The sequence below is a fragment of the Mauremys reevesii genome, linkage group 9 (genome assembly GCF_016161935.1).
Source record: "Mauremys reevesii isolate NIE-2019 linkage group 9, ASM1616193v1, whole genome shotgun sequence".
Taxonomy (NCBI): domain Eukaryota; kingdom Metazoa; phylum Chordata; order Testudines; family Geoemydidae; genus Mauremys; species Mauremys reevesii.
In genome coordinates, this window is record NC_052631.1 from 89637855 (window position 1) to 89659499 (window position 21645).

Consider the following 21645-nt stretch of genomic DNA (forward strand, 5'->3'; position numbering starts at 1 on the left):
GATAAAGGTTGCAGTGAGGCTTTGCAAATGTCCAGTTAGATTCTTTGAAAATAACTTACCATTATTTTACCCACCTTGTCCCTTTCTGCTTTTGGCCAGAAGCTGTAATGCCACAAGCTAGACAGTTCTTGTAACATTTCTAACCCGATGGGAAGCAGGAAGTTTTGGGAAGAGAACTTGTTCAGGGAGCCCATTGCTCCTTTCACTGATGTCAGTGGAAAGGTTCCATTCAAGTCACGTATCAGAGTGGGAGCCGTGTTAGGCTGGATCTGTAAAAGCAGCAAAGAATCCTGTGGCGCCTTATAGACTAACAGCCGTATTGGAGCATGAGCTTTCGTGGGTGCATGCATCCGACGAAGTGGGTATTCACCCACGAAAGCTCATGCTCCAATACGTCTGTTAGTCTATAAGGTGCCACAGGACTCTTAGTCTGGATCTGTAAAAGCAGCAAACGTGGCTACTCCTCTGATAATTGACTATAAGGTGCCACAGGACTCTTTGCTGCTTATTCAAGTCAATGGAAGCAGGCGTGGGACCCCCATTTTGAAGACTCAGAGGTGTGGGTTATCATCAGCCACCATAATTCTAATCTGAACTGAATTATGCAACCTTCCCCCGCATCACTTACAGAAACAAAGATTATCTGAAAGTTAGAATTCCTTTGCTTTTTAGTTTAGCTATAGGTGTAATATGTAAATTACTCTGTTCAAAAACTTCTGGAAAGGCATTGATTTGGTAATTAACTTGTACTTTTGTCATGAAGAAATCACCCACTTCTATTGTAGAATTTGAGATATTTTTCTAAATTTCTCATCAGGAGCATGTACAATATTTACCAGACTTCCTAGAAGCACTTTGCTGAATTGAGCACAACTTCTTAAAAAAGGGGAAAACACCACAAGCAAAGCAGAAAAGATTTCTAATGGTACAGTTAATATTTAAAGGGATGGATGGGTGGAACTTTTTGAAACACTGTGCTATTGAAATGTCAGAACCTCAGATACAACAGTCTTTCACTTCAGCATCAATTCTAGCACCGCCATTCAAGATATGGAATGGAAACTGGTCTCTTTTTGATTAAGAAAACAAATAAAATCACAAATATTACTGTGTATTGTGAAAGAGCTTTTCCAGACTCTGTTATGAAAATTATTGCAGCCCCTTCACTCAGATCCATATAATAACTCTGAAAAAAATTACTCATGCTGGGGGGAGGGGGGAAGAACAGAGATTAGCACAATATAAACCAGTGTATTAGCTTACTAGACCTGAATCGTACCCTTAGATTTTAACACTTTCTGTTCCATACACGTTGTAGCCTTCTCTGTAGGTAGCATAATTCTGGGTATTGGTTGCAGGAGCAGGTTTAAAGGTTTGCGTGTTCTTTGTGAGTTTCATGCGTTTGGCCTCTGCGCGGGACTTGTAGCAGAATTCTATCAACGCCACCATCATGGCGAGCCCGAGGCCTCCAACGAGGATATAGAAAACCCCAGCGACGTTGCTCAGGCTCAGAGCACTTGTCTTGTCCTGAGAAAAATGAACCACTTGATTAGGTTTTTTGCAGCAAAAAGTCAGCTTGGCTCAGCTTGGACGTCTATAACTCTATCTGCACCAGCCTCCCTGCGCCCGCACAGCCAGAAATCCCAGTTCAGAACGTCAGGTGCCCCAGATACTCATCTCGAGTTACTGTACATGCTGGAGCTCATTTATCGGTGTTAGTTTCAACTTTATCTCAATGACACAGAAATGGGTTAATTAGGGATTATCAAGACCGTTCCTGTGCTATCTCACCCTGTTCAGTGGGTGAAATCCTGACCCTAGTGAAATCTAGAAGACTTTTGCCATTGACGTCAATAGGGCTAGGATTCCACCCAGCAAACCTATATGCTGCTGAGTATATCTGGTAGCAAACAGAAGGCACCTAGCCTCATTCTCTCCAAAGAATCTCAAATATTTTTGGAATTCCCCATTGGGTAGATCAATGACTGCATAAAATAAGGTAGAATTTACAGAAGTCCATTTTAAAACTAACAAGATGCAAGGTTTAGTTATTTCTGGTGAATGTAGAGAAAATAATTTGGATGTTGAGAAAATTATCTGGTTTCTGTTTAACAATAAATATATATATATATTTTTTTGAGGAAGACGGTCAGTTACTTTCAGGTCCAGCTAACTACACTAGCACCCGCTGTTATAAAAAGAGGTTGGTTTACTGAATAAAATTAATATTAATTTTAAAAAGCTGTCTAGATGCACCCTCAATGCATGGCAGACGGGGGAAATCTTTCATTTCAAAAAATAGAATTTTTGTAATCAGATTATGCAGAATTGTAACCATTTTGCTGCTGAATTGAATTGGTCTGTATTTATTAAATATTGTTTATTCATACTTTCCTTCTTTGAGTTGCAACACAGAATCTAGGTGGCTGTTGTCAAGCCAGATGCCAGAGCAATCTGCAGTAAATATTTTTACTAATTTAATATATTTGCAGGTAGACTTTGATGCATGACAATTCTCTAGGGATGTCCAAAGCGTCTGTAAAATCAGGAGAAAATACAGTCTGCCTAGTAACAGCCTGGGGGAAACACAGGCATTTTGGATAAAGGCAGTTTTATAAATTACCTGCAGTTTTAAATTTGATGTTTGCAATTGTATTTCAAGCATGTAGAGCCTGATCCTACAATTGTGCACTCAAGCTCTCATTGATCCAAAGTTATTCTGCAACAGCTGGAAGAGCAGGCCTTGGGAGCAAATTCCAATCCTACTGAAATCAATGAGTTCTGCTGTTGACTTCAGTGGGACCAGGAGACAGCCCTAAAACACCTAATAATGGGGGAGATTTGCAAAGACACCAAGGGGAGTGATTTTTTTTCCCGATGGCAGTTGGGTTGCTTATCTCCTCTTGGTGTCTTAGAAAATCCTTTCCAATAATGCTTAATGCTGGGTCATCGCTGTTCTCCCTCACTAGTTCTACTAGCATTAACTAAACCTCTGTATTTTCATTACCTGGGTTAAGCAGAATGTTTCCCCCCAAATAAAACAGGAAATATACAAATCATGGGCCTGACCCAGCCGCTATTAATCCACATGTGGAACTTCCTGAAGTATCTGAGAATTCTACATGAGGAACAGCTGCAGGGTTACCTGATGTCTGGCCCTCGGTGATCAGTTTTAGTATGTAGCTTGGTTACATTAAACCATACACTGTACCAACAATACATTTAAAGCAGCGGTTTTCAAACTATTTGAGCTGAGTGCCCCACTCCTTTGAGTTACAATTTTTGGTTGCAACTCCCAATACCTGCTCCTCCCACCTCTGGGTTTTCAGGGTGGTGGAAGATGCGTGCATGGTCTCTGGGGACAGAGCCAGTGCTATGTGTGGAGGCATTAATGCTGACCCACTGGCTGGGTGGCCCACTGAGGTGATTTGGGGGTGGAGATGGTGTTCCCTCCCTGAGCCTTGCCTTGTGGGGCTGGCCCCAGCCTCACCACTTGCCCCCTCGAATATTCCTCCATGCTGCCCTATGGGGGCATCCACCACAATTTGAAAACCTCTGATTGAAAGTATGCTAGGTATTCAGATTCTCCAACAAAACTTCTGGTATGGAATGTAGTAATACAGGAGCAAAATGGTTCAATGCACAATAAAATGAATGTCCAAGATTTATGAAATGAGTTACCAATAATATCACAATATTAGTTTTCTTAGAAAAAAATTCAAACAGAAAATTTAAACTTTCTTGGGGGTGGTGGTGGTGGTGGGAAGGTGTTTCATGCTCATCAATGTGATGTCTTTCCTGAAAATATCCATCCTTCAGAAGCATGCGTGGCCTATCACTCACAACCAATGGGGACAGAAATTTTAGTTACAATTTTGAAACAAAATTTTATGTACTCATAACTCAAAAATGAAAAGCAATGCTGGACTAAATAATACATTGACTGCGATGAAGCTTGTAGGTTAAATGGAGATACCAGTCTGAGGTTTGTTTAGGCATTTTCCATGGCCTTTTTTTTCCCCCAGCAAAATATCCAAGTAGTAAAATGTACTTACAACTAAAGTCTTTGATACTGTAAAAGAAAAATGCTGTCATATTCTGAGCTTTAATTTGTCTAGTCTTTTTCCTTGAACCTTCAAAACGTAAATATTAACTTTTGAAAGTCGTTGTATAAACACACAGTGGGTCAAAATGTGATTTCTAATCAGTACAAAAAGACCTTCGGCGACTGACCTTACTTCCGGAGTCCTTGGCTCCACATTCACCCTTATCGTACCACCATTTGTTTTTCAGCTTGTCTAAGATGCCTTGTTCACTGAGTTTCAATACTGCAAGGTTTACAGGAGTTCTTCACGTGGGAAATAACATAAATAACATTATATTATGTTATTTTATGTTATTCAAGCTTTTAACTACTTTAAAACTATACAAAGCGATAAAGCAGGGTTCCTGGCCACAAAGTAATTTATACTGCAGGCAACTGGATCATCCCCTTAAGTTAATACTAGAGCAACACTATATTACCAGGTCCTGCCCATATCGCTTTGAGTAATCGGCACACACTGTTAAATAAAAATAATGGAAATCAAGTAACTCAAATTTTCCCTTTTTAGTAGAATCATTAGAGAGCTCACAGTAGCTTCACAAGTAGTCTGAGAAATTTGAACTTACAAGATATCTTATTGCACTAACAGAGAGTAAGCTAGTATAGGTAAGCGGGGCTTTTCACGTCCTGAACAAATTAACACCAGTGAATAATCAAGGCCACCTGTACAGAAATTAGGTACAATGAACTAAGGCTATAGGAAAAATTCCACATGGATCACAGTGTGAAACCCTCTCAGTTTGCCTGTTCTCCTGCTTGGCATGAAGTTGGGAATGCTCACTTTTTAGTCTGTGTAGCTTGGCTAGGCTTTTCACAAGCAAAGCCCAGCTTGCAACATCAAGATCTCCATGTGCAAAAAGGGAGCGGGTGGGGGAAGCTGAAGCTTGTATGTCACAGCAACGGAGGTGGGGGAATTTTGCTAGATTTCATGGCACCTTCTCTGTGACAACTTCAGAAAATTCCCCCAGTTGGTGGAATATTTTCAGTTTCACCATGACACGTTTCAGCAAACCAAAAAACCTGGAACCTTTCCCTTCCTACACACAAAACAAAGCAATTGAATGTTCTTGACCTCAACTCACTATGTTTTGAATATTGTAGTTCAGGATCCCTTCAATATACTTAAAAGGCAATATTTATATAAAATAAATATAGATAATACCATGTTATAGAATGAGTTGTAAGGCATGGAAACAGTGGGCCACATTGTCCACTATAATTGGTGGTGGCTACTGGTGAGGGATTTGTTTTTGCTAACTAGCCTAGACCTTTTCTCCTTGGGCAGGCCCAGGGGCGGCTCTAGGAATTGCGCCGCCCCAAGCAGGGCGGCATGCCATGGGGGGCGCTCTGCCGGTTGCCGGTCCCGCGGCTCCGGTGGACCTCCCGCAGGCGTGCCGCCGAAGGCACCCTGCCTGCCGCCCTCCCGGTGACCGGCAGAGCACCCCCCCTCACCCCCGGCGCGGCATGCTGCCCCAAGCACGCGCTTGGCATGCTGGGTCCTGGAGCCGCCCCTGGGCAGGCCCCAGAGAGAAAGGGACTGGGCTTGGCCTATCACTTTGTTTCTTAGAATACAGTCCACAAAGGGAAGAACTGGCAAAGTTTAGCTGCAGCACTATGGAGTGCTGTTGGGGGAGGGAACAGGCTAGTTTTCTTCCAGCCCCTAAAAGCCGCTCCCTGTACTGAATGACCAGAACATGGTCTCAGGTTGTCTTGTTTGGGAACAAAAAGGGACCTAAACAGCCTAAGTACAGAGCTCCATCCCCTTCTCTGCAGTTGTACAAGGAGTTTGACTGTGAGCCAGCTGCATCGAACAGAGGCAGTGGGTGGGCCTGGTAAGAAGTTGGGGTTCTGCTGCCTGATGGGGGAAACTCTGCAGCTCGGCAAAGCTGATGGTTTGTGAGCGGGGGGACGGGTGGAGGTGCCTGGAAGGATGTCTGCCTGGTGCAAGCTGTGGTCGGCTGTGCAGGATGGCAGAGGGTCCTGCCCCTTGATTTTGTGTCAGCACCAGATACCACTGGTGATGCAGATCTTTCCTGCGTAAGGTTACTGGAGACTTGAGTTTGTACATCATGCTCTTGGGCCAGCCATTATATGTGTGTCTTGGGGCGATGGGGAGAAGTTCACGGCCATCAGAACTGACAGATATGTCAAGCCAAAGAGCCCACAGATCTTCTGAGACCTATGACAGGTTTCAGGGATCCACTGAAGGCCCGGACAATCTTTCTGGATGCCTTGTGCCTCCACACACCCTCTTAGCTTCTCCTGGTCCTCAGGAAACTAGAGGCTCTGGCTGCTAGCCCAAAAGGTTATATCCAAGAAGAGGAACTCTAGTTAAGTAACTATAGGACAGTTCCTCCCTGCTACCCCTCACATGGATGCTTCTGTTTCAGAGTAAGACTGTCTGTGCCCTTGGTGTGAGGGGGAGACAAGGTACATTGCTGCCTGAGGCAGGAAAAAGTCCCATTGGCTACTGAGTTTTGGCTGAGCCAGATGAGAGTGGAGGCCTGTGCCCGCTGACATGGGGGAGAGAAGATAGAGTGCTTCAAAGTCGAAGGCTGCAGTGAGCTGCCTTAGTACTAAACAAACTCCCACCCCGGAACTGAGGTAGCCGATCTGATGGTTAGGGCAGAGTAAGGCCTTGTCTACGATAAAAGCTGCAGCCGTTAATAAAAATCAGTTTAGTTAAACTGGTGAAAACCCCTGTGTGGACATCCTTAAATTGATTTAAATGTGGCTTATATGGATTTTAGCTTAAGTGTTAATCAGCTAAATCAATTTTTAAAATATGCTTTTAAATAAACCAGAGCAACCTCTAACTGCTGAGACAAAGTCTGGCTTTCCCTACTAAAGAGAGGGTGATCAGGTGCAAAGAAGGCAGCAGTAGAACAAGTGGAACAAAATATCAGGAAGTTCTTTAAAAAGTGTCCATATCTGTTGTTAATGTGCAGCTAGGACCCTCAACTCTTGCTGAAATTAGAGGGCCCTCAGAATCTCACAGGATCAGGCCCAGCGATCGGTTAGCTCTGGCCGGTCCAGAAATATGCTCCATCCATCTCTGATACCAGAACTTGCAAGACTGTCTTTCATACTACTTGCTTTTAACTAGCTGTGGGGATCTGGACCTAGCTAGGGGCGGGATAGCTCAGTGGTTTGAGCATTGGCCTGCTAAACCCAGGATTGTGAGTTCAATCCTTGAGGAGGCCATTTAGGGATCTGGGGCAAAATCTGTCTGGGGATTGGTCCTCCTCTGAGCAGGGGGTTGGACTAGATGACCTCCTGAGGTCCCTTCCAACCCAGATAGTCTATATGTTCAATGGCTGTCCAAAAGATAGAACCGTTCAAATGATTTAGGCTTAGATCCTGCCAGGGCCTTAAGCAAGGGCACGGTGGGAGGAGAAAGGGCAAAAGTAGGGAGGATTGTACTCAAAATGGGGAGAGAGCTGGGGAAGAGGAGGTGGGCCATGGCCCACACAACCTCCAGGAGCAGGACCACAAGAAAAGTGTAGTGGAAACTGTTTTCTCTGAGGCAGAATACCTCTGGATGCTCCCTCAGCAGCAATGCAGCTCCACTCTGGCCTGTGCCTAAGTAGCGTGATTGAGCCGTTCATCCCAAAATGAGACTGTCCTCCCACCCCCCCACCCATGGTTCAGATTAATTTAAATCAGTAGTTCTCAAAGCTGATCCGCTGCTTGTTCAGGGAAAGTCCCTGGTGGGCTGGGCCAGTTAGGTTGCCTGCCATGTCCATGTCCATGCCATGTTCGGCTGATCGCAGCTCCCATTTGCCTCAGTTTGCCGCTCCAGGCCAATGGGGGCAGCGGGAAGCTTCCTGGAGCGGCGAACCGCAGCCAGTGGGAGCCACGATTGGCCAGACCTGCAGACATGGCAGGCAAACAAACTGGCCAGGCTCACCAGCGGCTTTCCCTGAACAAGTGGCGGACCGGCTTTGAAAATCACTGATCTAAATAAATATATATCCCATCAATATATACTCTGTCAAGTGCTTACAAATCTAGATTCAAATAGGGTTTTTTTTAAAAAGGAGAAAAATAAACATGCTTCAAAACTTCCAGAACACAAGCACCACCAAAGCTGTAATCTGCATGCCCAGCTACTGCATTTCACAAGGTTGGTGTGGGTGCTAAAAACTAACATGAAGCAATTTAAAAATAAAAAATCTTAGTACCATGATGTGCCCTGAGGCTGTGCAAATTCCCAGATAGACGAGCAAAATGTCATGTCAGTAAGTGCCAGCCCAGTCCCATACGGCCCTCAATTGATGCACTGAGCTACCCTTAATAACAGTGGATCTGGGGCAGTATATCCTCCTATGAACTTCCCTAGCTGGCCAGACAGAGACAGCACAGCTCCTGCCGTGCTGATGGTATCCTGCACATCACTAGGCTTGACGTTTTCTGATATTTTCTTTGTAAAAATTCCTATTTAGAATTCACTGTAATCTAATTAACTATCAGTCCAGGAAGCTTATATTTTCTCTGCTGGAGACAAGTGCTGCATTGCAGTGACGAGCCCCAAGAGGGATGACATGTTTGCTATCTCAGCCTTGGCAGAGCAATTATGGAGCCCCCTCAACCAGCATCTGCTGGAATTAAAAAGTCAGACATATCACGGCTACCTTTTTGCCGCACTGTATGTGTAGCATTTCACAATGTCATGTGATCTTGCTCATGAATCCAGAGTGAACAAGGAAGCAGAAGCCACTGACAAACAGTGCAAATAACCCATGTCCTAGGAAGGATGGCTACATACGTAGCATATTCAAAGGGCTATAAATTCCTGCCCTGCATAAATGGTTTTTGCATAGTTTGAATGAGTCAGGTCTCATCCTAGCCAGCCCTCCTGCAATGATTATGTATTTGCATCTTCAGATCACATGGACTTGAGACACAATGTAGAATAAACGACAACAAGCTATGCATTTGTTAGGCTAATGCATAGCATGACACTAAAGCTGAATGCCTTCATCCACCTGTGGCCAGGCCTAGTACAAACCCCGGAGTGGGTTATAGCTCAGGAGTTGAGCGCTCTAAACTGAAGTTACATTTACAAAGAAAAACCTAATTTATGCAACATATTTTTCCACTCTGAAAAATAAGCGTGCAGTCAAGAATAAACGACCACAATAGGGAAAAGGTTATAAACACCTTTTCTGCCATCCTGCATATAATTATTGAGAAATTATTTTTCCACCCATTCCAAACACACTCTTAATTTGCATGTCTTTATAGAATCCACACAGAGTACAAAGAATTTGCATATCATCCAATACATTACAGATTAGCTTTCATAACTTTATACAGAATTGGGAAATGAGGACAGCTTAACATGCAAATTAGGGTTTCTTAATATTTTTTTAAAGCCAACGTTACATTTAATTATGCACATCCAAGTTCCCAAAAAAGTAAACTAAAATTATCTGCACTAAACAGATGGGCAGTTGTCTGAATCATGGTTTTCTATATAGCTTTTCATGGTCCTTTTCATTATATGCTCCATTTAAATAACACTGCTTGTAGGAATTGAAGCTGAGCAACAATTTTGGTTTCCTTTTTTCCTGACCCCTCCCCTCCTAGTTTAAAAAAACATGAACAGGGATGGGTGGCTGGGGGTGGGGTGTGTGTGTGTGTGTGTGTGTGAGATCTCCTAGTCACTATTTGGTATGTTCATCAGTGCTGCTTTTTTTTTTCTTGTACAGTTTATCCACAGTCATGAAATCCCAAATTCTGTTTGCCTGGGCATTGTAGATAATGCCACTAGCTTTTTAGATAATTTCTGTTTCTCATAGATGCCATGAGATGGGGAGATCATGTAATATCCTGCATAAGGAAGGGGATTTGTTGAAAAATTCCAAATAAAGTAGTTTTGAGGGACAGCAGAATTTCCATGAGCTATTGTCTTTGCCAGGGTTTGCACTTTCTCCCCTTACCCTCATCTTTGACATTTGCCCATGCATAGGCCTGGGTGCCTTAAGTTTCACAGTTTTTCTAGCACTGGTTGGTTTAATAGCAAGTTCCTTTATTTAGTGAGGTGGCACTACCATTGTGACACAGTGTGTTTCACAGAGAGAATATGAAATGAAGCATGTTTTATCATAGTCCTCAACTACAATTCTGTCTGCTTCTGAGAAATTAATCCAGAGATCTCGTTCCCACTTTCCTATTTTACCACTCCCTCATGCAGTACAGCATTAAGAAGTATGTCCCTTCTGGCTGTGAGAGGCTAGTTCTGCCCACTGTTTCTGCAGGGGTAGCTCCAATAGGCCCCAGTCTTGCAAACAGTTAAACACGAGTTGCTTTATATGGGTGAATTGAGCTCTGCAGGTCTAGAGCCTTACTGGTTCTCTCTCTATTTATGGGTTGCCAAGTTAGACATTTGAAAGTGGGATCTGCTTTGTTGGTAAACTCTAGCATGACTGTTACCTTCCAAAAATTGCTTGCCTCTGAATAGCTGTCTAGCTTCTTTCATTCTAAATAATTAGAATTTAGGCACAGTCCAAGCGGGTCTGTGGAGATACATAGGGATCTTGATTTTCCATTTTTTTTTAGTAGACAGCAGCTGTGCAATGAATGCAAAGGGCTGCATTTTGAATATAAGTCCCAGTCTGCTCAGATTAGGATTGGGGTACCCAACATTCCTGGTGCCATAGAAGGCAAATTACGTACGAGTACCAGTCTCTGACTCTCCCAAAGGCTCCGGGTGCTCTATGCCCACATGGTACGCTCCCTGGTAATTTAGGACGAAAGGGCAAATCATATTTGTTTTGGTTTTTAGTTTATTTTGAAGACATGCACATTTGTGAAGGCAGCAATGTAGTTAAATATAAGAACAGATGCAAGGGAATCCAGGCAGAAACTTAGGCACTTATGAGACTTTGAGAGTGGAAATTTAGGTTCCTACAGGGCTAGACGGCAGCTGTGCCAGGGTCTGAGGGTTTCAGTGGTGCCTAAACGTGGGACTTTGCCACTTAAAGTGGCAGTTAGGCACCTAAAGTGACTCATGCATGCAGTCTGTACCAGGGCTTGGAAATTAACCAACTTCCTCTGACTCTTACTCCAGGGATTTACCACAAGACTACTCTTCTTTTTAAGAGTGTACAGTCAGTTGGCTTGCAGTCTGGGATTTATTATTGCTAAACTGGAGGATGATTTGTTCTTTGCTTTATATATGATTGTTTTAAACCATCATTTTTTTGCTTAGTTATGCTTTCCAATTGCTTTTTAATTAAGTTATTGTTACCTTTCTTTCTCAGAGCTATATGGAGTCTTCTGTTAATTCTTTTGTACTTTTCTTGGTAGTTTTGGCTATTTTCCCTCTACTGACTTTAACTTCTGATAAGATCATTTTAACTTTTGCTTATGCAGTTTCCAGGCTAGCTTTCGATCAGTTTTGTTGTTCTTATCAAAGCACAATAATCGGAGGCTTGTGCTTTGTGTCCCAGAGAGCCTTAAATTTGATACCCTGAGTATCCTTGTTGAATGTAGTCCTATGGCATTCTTGATCTTGATGATTACTTCAGAGATGTGCAGCGAAAGTCTCTTTGCTGACCATAATTGTCTTTTATTTTTATCTGGATTTAATAGTAGATGCATCTTAACAAGACTTTGATTAGACAGCACTATATGTCCCATTGCACAGTTCAAACCAAACTCAGTTACTATTTTGTTCCATAAAATAAGGTATCAAGCCTGGAGTAAGATTTGTATCTAAGGGAATGATATGAATAGTCTAATACTGAGTGATACCATCTCTTTGTCAATTAACCCACTGGCTGTTTTAAGTTTGTTTAATATGGTTTTGTTATTAAGACTGGTGACTGTCTTTTCTCATATTCATCACTGTTTTTAAATCTTCTCCAAAGATTACTCTACTCTTAGAAATGAAGGGCCGCTTTGTGAGAGTTTCCATTATTTTAGAAGCCTTCACATTTATAATGGAAATGTCAGCATTCCCATTTTGGCTTCCATTTCCCACTAGAAAACACCCTTCATCATTTTCAGTTCTTTTCCCACATGCAGTGTGCACCACACTTATTTTTATGAGAGGAAAAACCCTCTGCTTGGCCATTGTGCTGCATCAAAGGAGCATGAAAAAAAATCTCATTTTTTAGTCTTCAAAAACTGAAAAAAAGTTCACTACACTTAATCAGATTGTTGGCCAAGATTTTCAGCTGAATTTGGGTGCCCAGTTTGAGATGCAGGATTTTCAGAAAAAGCTGAGCAGCCATCCTTTGAAAATCAGGACCTGTTACGGTGTCTCAAGTCGGGCACCCAAAACCACTTTTGAAGACCTTGACCACTAATCCCTCTAATGTTTAAGGTTAGAAATCTGTAAGGGGTTTCCATTGTAACATTGGGTAAAGTGGAGCTTGTCTGAAATATAATACTGATTCTCTGTTTAATACGTCCTCCTGTTTTCATGCAAAGGCTTGTCCTTTGGAACGCACAACTACCCCATATGAAGGCTTCCCTCTGCTTTCTGTTGGAGCTTTGCTATCTCATTGTTATCTGCATATTTTCCATCCATGCCATTAAAATGTTTAACATTTAACATAAGAAGAAACGACACTGTCAACTCACTCTTATGTCCATCATCTCTGTGAAACTTAAAACCTTTTGGAGGGACTCCTTCCTTCAGCAGGCACTTGCTTCTCTCCTGATTAGCTAAATTACAGCTTCCTATTAGTCACTTCTCACAGTTTTCTTAGGTAACACAATCTGTTCCTTTATGATCATCCTGATGCGGCCAGGATGATTCCAGAAGGAAAGGGAAGAAAATTAATTGTCCAAAGAAATTGTTAACCGTGTGTCAGGTTAATCACAAAAAGAAAAGCTTGCCTCGAAACCAGACAATTCCAGTCATGTTAACCCCAAACATTAAAAAAACATGAGTCAGCCCCACCACAATCATATTATTGGCTTCCAAACCATAAGGGTTTTGGTTTTTGTTCCTTGTAAATTGGAAGTCCTTTTCATTTGCCTTCTGCTGTTTGAATGTTTTAGAGTTTATTTTCAAGCTTTCATCTGCAACCACAAAAATAAAGATGAGATTTTCATGAAGTAACAGGACTCCAGAAGCTGGGGCTTTAAGACTCCCAATAAAATCACAAGAACTAGTGATTCCTTTTCTTTTTTTTTTTGAGTTAATGGGGATTCAGTGTTGCACGCAGTGTACTTAACTGACTGAATCCTGACAGCATCTTGCAGAGTCTTAGGTCAGTTCCTGGAAGAAATGCTATTAATATATTTTTTTAAATGTCCAGTTCACAGAGCTCACCAAAGAATTTGCATTTTCCACTAAGCATTCTGGTTACAGTACTGTTCTGTGAAGCCCTAGTCTATTCAGCTGTTCCTTGTACATAGATCATGAGGGTCTTCTATTCACATGTATAGGTATATAACAATAGTATGCCTGGTAGTTCTCGTAAATCATTGTAAGAATCCTTCTGCCCCTCAGAGGGAGGCTTCTTTATCTGCATTCTACAAGACTTCAGTTGTTATTGCTCTTTGCTCCTCTGCTGCGAAGCAGTTCAATCTCTGGATACAGCTAGAGTTGAAGGAACTGCAAGGGTCAGCGTTGCATGGAATTGTCTTTTGTTTGGAGGAAGGTGGTGATATTTCACTCCTCTTTTTGTGACATGGCCCAGCCAAGTTTGCTACTAACACTCCATAGGAATGGTCAGCCACCCTGAGGTGGGACCAGGTCTTCAGCAGCCGCATGTGCTGCTTTTTATTGCTCTGTTTTGGAGCAGCTGCCACATGTGCTGCTGATTCTTTCGCATGATGAGGCTGTATGAAGATTTTTTAAAACTCTGGGCAGTAATGCATGTTTGTGCTATCACCAAAAATGTTCAATGGAACATACAGAGGTGACCATTAAGGTCGGCACTTCTGATTGTGCCAAAGGATTAGCTTCAAAAAGATGATGTCCTAAGCTAGCCGGTGATGAAATGCAGAGGGGAGGGTGCTCAGATCCTTAAAGGTATATAGGTGCCTAACTCTTATTGATCTGGGTGCTAGGTTCTTGACTGACATTTCAGAGAGAGGTGTGTATCTCCACTCAGGAGTCTTAGCCTGAACCGTCTCCTGGAGTTAGGTGCTGAAGGCAATTCAGCACTTTCTTATGAAAAAAGCAGAAGAGCAAGACCCCTGATTCTAGCCAATAGCCCAGTGGTTAGGGTACTTGCCTGGGATGTGGGAGATCTGTTCTCAGATCCCTCCTCTGGCGGATTTGGAGCAGAGACTTGAACCCAGGTCTTCCCCCTTCCAGGTGAGTGCCCTCGCCACTAGCTTATTGGGTATCATAGGGCGGAGAATCTCTCTTGGTGGAGGTGTTCCACTTTATATAAATAATTACCTAGTCATTGGGCCTGGAAGAGTGAGAGTGGCTCTCTAGCCCAGTGTTTAGGGCACTCACCCGGATGTCCCTGCTCCCAGGGGCGGCTCCAGGCCCCAGCACGCCAAACGCGTGCTTGGGGCGGCAAGCTGCGGGGGGCGCTCTTCCGGTCGCCGGGAGGGCGGCAGGCACGGTGCCTTTGGCGGCATGCCTGCAGAGGGTCCGCTGGTCCCGCAGCTCCAGTGGACCTCCTGCAGGCGTGCCTGCGGAGGGTCCGCTGGTAGAGGGCCTGCTCCACCAAAGCCGCGGGACCAGCGGACCCTCCGCAGGCACGTCTGCAGGAGGTCCACCGGAGCCGCGGGACCAGTGAGCGGCAGAGCGCCCCCTGCGGCGTGCCGCCATGCTTGGGGCGGCGAAATGTCTAGAGCCGCCCCTGCCTGCTCCAATAAATTATTTATAAAAAGTGAACAGTTTCAACAGGAGAGACGCCCACCCCAGAATACCCAGTAGGCTCAGGCATTCCCCTGGGAGGTAGGAGAGCTGGTCCAAGTCAGGCTGAGGCGGGAGTCAAACCTGCAGCTCTCACATCACACATCTCTGCCGGCCAAGCTCCCAGATTCCCAACCTGCTCACCCCTGGCTGTCTTTTGTGTGGGTTAGGTGTGTTCAGTCAGAGTACAACTACCGGATTTGGCTAGACAGGGAAGAGAGGTGGGGGAACTGCCTTGTTTTGAGAATCCTGCCAGGGCTTAGGTGTGAGCTAGGGCTCCAAGTGGCATCAGGACTTAGGTAGCTTTGTGTATGCCAACCGGCAAAAACTGAGGTGCCTATAGGTATTTAGGCACCCACAGGGATAGGCGGCAGCTGAGCGATGGTTTTGTGAATGTCAGCGGTGGCTAAGCCCCTTTGTGAATCTAGCCCTAAGTGACTTACGAGCACAAGTCGTTTAGGCACAGCATAAAGATTATAGGGTGGGATTTTCAAATTTTGTCAACTGAAAGTAATTGATGTTACTGTGGCATTTGTGCTACACTATGTTAATTATAGGCAATACCGTAGTAATGTTTATTGCTTGCAAAGCAAATAAAGATTTCACTGGCAACTGCTGTACCTTTGGGTAATTCATGCCCTGTTCCTTACTCTAATGGATGCAATATAAATGTTACACCAAATTTTGTTCATTGTTCAGGATAGCAAATGTACAATGCAGATAGCAAATTGTTACCCACAAACTAAATGAAATACCGTAAATTAATTCTGAGCAATCATTCGGAAAAGGGAATTGAAAAGAAATGACTTCACAATTAAGACTCACTTCAGCACTAATTATTTCCATATCTTGGCATCTGACCAGCGCAATCATAATAGAATAAATCAGGGTTGGAAGGGACCTCAGGAGGTCATCTAGTCCAACCCCCACACTTAAAGCAGGACCAATCCCCAACTAAATCATCCCAGCCAGGGCTTTGTCAAACCTGACCTTGAAAACCTCTAAGAAAGGAGATTCCACCACCTCCCTAGGTAACCCATTCCAGTGCTTTACCACCCTCCTAGTGAAAAAGTTTTTCCTAATATTCAACCTAAACCTCCCCCACTACAACTTGAGACCATACTCCTTGTTCTGTTATCTGTGACCACTGAGAACAGCGGTACATATAGCTAGATGGCTATATATATATATATATATAACAGTGGTAACATATAGCTAGATGGACAAAAGACTGATGACAAATCTTTTCAAAACTGGACTAAATGAGTGCTGATTTGGTAGCTTTTACTGATTGGGGCTTGCACACTTTGAACCAAAACATTTCTTCTATTCATAATCAAAGGGCATATTATCATTTGCTGATGCCAGTTTAGAGACAGATGCAGCACTGCACTTTGTCAGAATAGTTCTGCCACTATCCACAAGCTCTATGTCCAAATATCTCTTAAACCCCAAAAAACTTCAGGCAAGACAAATATAACAACAGCAAGAAATGATGCTTCACACAAATCTCCTGTCGTGGCCTTGAAAACTTCCTTTCTGAAATCATTCACACTGCGAGAGGCAGAGAATAGTAGCAGAGAGAAAGAGGAATTACAGGAGAGTATAGATCACTTCTTCAAATGTTGGGGTATGACTGAGTATTGTAGAAATGTCAGCCAGATTTGTGGAGGAGTGGCTGTCAACGTGAACGTGATATGATTGACATAATTTTTTAGGAGCTAGCCCCACCCGCCACCTCTCTGTGTGAGGAGGATGTTACCGTTCCTACTTATCTTGTTGAATCGTCCAAATGGCTGACTACTTACTGGAAAAGTCAGACTGAGGATGGGTGACTTTTGTGGGAGGAGAAAGGTAAATAAAAATGGAAGTGTGTCATGAAGAGGCTGAGGAGCAGTGATATGTGGCTTTGAAGAACTGGGGAAGGAGAAAATGTGAGAGGACCAGATACGACATCAAATAAAATTCTTATAATTAAAACATTGGCTCAGTTGCTGAGGGGAGAACTAATGTATCTTCTCTCCTGATGCACCAAACAGCATGGAAAAGTTTTGTTTCCCCTCGGTGGTTTGGGGAAGGATGCCACCATCTCAGTGTTTGGGAACCGGTGTGCTCAATTGCTAAACAGATTGGCCTGAGAAGGTCTGAGAAGAGAACATATCAAGAGCTAAAACGATATTCCAATTTCCTTGATCTGTTGCCTTACACATAGCAGTGCTCATATTACAAATACAGCCCTCTAGCTGGATCCAGTGCATAGAGATATTTCTTGTTGTTTTTCAACTGGTCTGCCACAGAAAAACAGTTCTTGCCCATCTGTGTTCTGCCTGGCATGGCTGGAAACGATGCCTTCTCTCAGACACTGAGAAAGGGAGCGGTATCAGTGATAGATCTCATGAATTGGCTTGCAAATCTAGCTCAGAAAGCAGATTGAAGTCTGCCCCAAACATAGGTGCCTCTCTCCAAGATTAGCATGTTTCTTTGCAAACAACTCTGACGCATAGGACATAACTTCATCATATACTTATTTCAATAATCTCCATAATGTGAAATGCTAAATATTCACTGATACATTCCAGCTTTCCTACAATATAACATTACATGCCAATCAAGTATATGATCAGAGCCTATGGAAACACATAGTTGCATCACCAGAAATGTGGCATTTACAAAAGAGCTGTTAGCAGTGGCGTACATACCTATATGGCTATAGGACAAATCCATGGGCTAGGCAAATATACTGAGCCAGATTCATTGATGGACTCCGGCTGCTTTGCACTTCACTATAATAGAAAGCAGCTGTTACTCTGGTTTAAATAGCTGGTTAAACCAGGTTTGAGTGATTTGTGTCATCAGAGCAACATAAAGCAGCTGGCGACTACTGGGCACTCTGGCCACTGTAGGTTAAACAAAGTTTTCACCAAAAGAAAACCAACAAGATTTATAAGGAAACATCCTCATTGCCAAAAGTAATCTGAAGGCAGTACATTATCAAGCAATAGACAGTACAATCAAGGGCCATATCCTGCTCTCAATATGCCTTAAAATCAGGATATAAAAAATGTTTAGAGCACTTTTGCACTTTCACGTTGTCAGATATGGATTTCTCTCTCCTGTGTTCTTCATGACCTAAAGTCATGCTTGTTTGCTTTAGCGCCACCAAAACCAGTCACATCAACACAGCCCAACCAACAGAAAATTGCGGCATCAAGGAGTTTAGACCTTAAACGAATGTGCAAACTGGGCGTTTTCTAGATCCACCTCTTCTTGCTAAAATAAAGGAGGGAAGTGGGTTAGGATGGGAAGCAAACTAGTGTTTTTCTAATACACCTTTACTCTAGTGCAAAGGTCCTCTAGGCCCTAAATATCTTTGGGGGAAGGGCAAAGTCCCCAAACTAATCCACTACTCTGTGGACAAGAGATTTAACGTCCCGCTTCAAACAAACAAAGATCTGCAGTTTGTCAAATTTACAACATTTCCTGCTCTGTTGTAAAGTTAAAAAGAGAAGTAGATGTTAACTATAACCAGGCCTTCCAAGGTATGTCTACACAGCAAAGAAAAACCCACGGCTCACCCATGCCAGGCGACTTGGGCTCATGGCTCAGGCTGCGGCAGGGCTGTTCCATTGCTGTGTAGACTTCTGGGCTTGGGCTGGAGCCCGAGCTCTGGGACCCTCTGGGTAGGAGGGTCTGAGTCTGGAAGTCTACACAGCAATGAAACAGTCCCGCCCGCCGAGCCCCATGAGCCCAAGTCAGGTGGCACAGGCCAGCCATGGGGTTTTCTCTGTTGTGTAGACATACCTTCAATCTGCACACTGTAATTTGTTTTTCCTGACCCATCAAAACAATGCCCCTAAAAAGCCTGAGTGCATGGCAGCCAAGGAAATGTAAGAGCGTTTGTATTAATCAATATTGAATGCTCTGTTTAGCTTGACAGGACACCATACCAATCTAATTGAACGACCATCCTGATGTCTTTTTAGAACACAGAGATAAAAATATTTCTGTAAGAGAGACCAAAATCAACATTATTCTCTGGAGGGCATTACTGGAAGTCAAAGACCAGTCTAAATGAAATAAGGCACTTTAAGCCCCTCCCAGCCTGTAAATCCCGATCTGGTCTATAACTATTAAATAGACTCTCTGTCGGATCTTGTAATTGAAATAACTTCTGACTACATACAAACCTTTAAGGGCGACTGTATTATCCAACTCTTCTAGCCTTTCCTAGCGCAGAACTTTCACATTCTATTGCGGGATACAGCCCATCATAACATATCAGTCTATCTAAGTTTGCTGCATAAATACGTAATAAGTATACAGCCACATGAATTAAATGGGTTATACATCATGGCCTACCTGTATTATCACCCAGTAGGTGATATTAAAAACTCAACATGTGCCACCTTGCAGTGACAGCAGTACCACAGTATTTCTTGCTCTCTATATAGGAAGACATTGTAGTGACTCTAGGCACCTGCAACAATGAATGCTGAGTTTCTAATGGGCCCTGTAAAGGATAACAATCATACATGGGTAATATATGCAGACCTTCCTCTGGGATAGGATTCATATTGATTTGTACGTGCAGAATACAACATGATGGAAACTGACACATTCTCAATATATAAGCAAGGACTGTCTTTTTGTTCCGTGCTTACATCGCACATAGCACAATAGGGATTCTAGTCCATGACTGGGGAATCCAGATGCCTACCTAGTACAAAATAATATGGTCACTTGTTATCAGTTAGGCCTTGTTACCATCTGTTATAAACAAGCATATTTAATTTTCATTTCAAAATCATAAGGAATTCCTTTAAAGAATTGGTGCTCTGTTAAAACTTTGTTACTATTTCCAATCTTGGGTCCACTTTTATTTCTAACCTAGTTTAATAATCAATTATATATCTACAACGTTCAATATTTCAGATTGAAAAGGCTAGAATGAAGGATTCTCAGTATTAAATCCTTCAGTAGACACTGTTTTCAAACAGTATATCCAGAAATTCTCTTTACACGTGTTGTTCAGGCCTTGACACTTATTCAGTGAGGAATATTTTCTTATCTGATACACTGCTGATGCTGTTGTGCCTGGCCCCTGGCTGATCAACTTTTCCATTAATGATAGGTTACCTGTAATTTCTAAACTTTTTATGGAGGTCACTGTATGTTTTTCCCACATACTATTTCTTACCTTCTGCATGTTGATGTGATGAAATAAACAATTATTTGTGAGTGTGCATATTGGCAATCACTTTGTGCTGTCATTTTTGCCTGTAACCAATCTAGTGAATGCAGAAGGTGGATGCAGATGTTGTTTTGTTCTGTCATGTTTGCCTGTAGTGCAGCTGGTGAATATGGAAGTTGGATGCAGATGTTGACAAAAGCTGCATCTCTTTAAATGACAACAGTGCACTCCTATACTAGGTTTTACTTCTGCTTTGACAATGAGTGTCTGTAAAGCAGTAGCTTTGCAGTAGGCAGTCATTGGCGGTTTTGGTATGGCCTTTTGTAATGTATCTAAACTCGCAATCAGGGGTAAGTTTCCTTCATTATTTTGGTGTAGTTAAAAGCTGCAGGCTTGGGCTTCACAACAAAAGGAATCCTGTCACAAATTTCATTAATATTTTTTTCTGTAATTAGTGCTCTCCTTGGTAGTACAAAAGACTTTTTTGTTTTGTTGTCATGAGGCATGTAAGTGCATCTCTGTTATGTTGTCAGTAGGTTTCCTCGCTGCTGCAGCTGGATTTCATTTTTAAAATCAGGCTGTAAATAATGCTCTGTTTATTGTAATGTGGATTTGGTCTAATACATCTTTGTGTATACATTCTATACACACACAACAATATAAGATGGTAACACATCTGTCTCTATGGAGGTGTGTATATATCTATCTATATTTTTTTCTACTTCCTTGTGTTAATCCCATCAAATAGGGTCCACTGTAGGAATCTTCTTCTTCCAAAGTGCTCTGTTCAATGACATATCTTCTATCGTACCTTATGCTAACATGTCTTCCTTTATGACTTCCCACCACTTCTTGGGTTGGCCTCTCTGTCCTTTTCCTTTAATCTTGATCTGTTCGACTCTTTTACTCACATAGTTGTCAAGACTGCACTTTACATGGCCAGACCATCTGAGCCTGCACGTATTATTTTGAGCATGTCTCTAACATACACATTCCTCAGATGGTCTTTCCTGATTCACCACTCATCTCTCTCAACATTTTCATTTTGGTGGAATATATCATTTACTCATGTTTCTTCTTTGGTGTCCAACATTTAGAGCCATATGTTAAACCTGGACGGACCATTTTATAGATTTTCCCTTTTAATTTTACTTGTATCTTCCTGTCACACACTACACCACTTATTTCTCTCCATTTGAACCAGGTGTTTATCATCCTAGCTCTAATTCATCCTCCATTTCCCAGATTCTGGAACGCAGATACTTGAAACTTTGCATTTTCCCTACTGTCTGCCCATCTAGTTTCGAGGATAATTCCTCTGCTTATTTTGAGCCCATGTCTCTCCAATGCAGCTCTCCATTTATCAAGATCCTCTTTTATACTGTCTTTCTTCTCACTGCATGGAATGATATTACCTGCAAACAGCATGCACCATGGTGCCTCCTTCTGTATGTTCCCTGTGAGGGTCTTCAAGCCAAGGATAAACAAGAAAGGGCTCAGTGCTGATTC

The 21645-nt window shown here is 42.7% G+C and overlaps 1 protein-coding gene across 5 annotated transcripts in view; it reads right to left on the reverse strand.

The window, feature by feature from the left end:
• Window positions 1-21645, reverse strand: part of GRIA3 (glutamate ionotropic receptor AMPA type subunit 3) — a 212130-nt gene that overhangs the window by 2411 nt on the left and 188074 nt on the right. For 3 of the 5 annotated variants that reach the window (XM_039487321.1, XM_039487317.1, XM_039487318.1), the window contains one exon: window positions 1280-1527. In XM_039487321.1, coding sequence (XP_039343255.1) covers window positions 1282-1527 — 246 coding nt within the window. In that variant the 3' untranslated portion in view covers window positions 1280-1281. Of the gene's footprint in view, window positions 1-1279; window positions 1528-4233; window positions 4349-21645 lie in introns of those variants that run through there. The other 2 variants (XM_039487320.1, XR_005584420.1) reach the window with 2 other exon arrangements.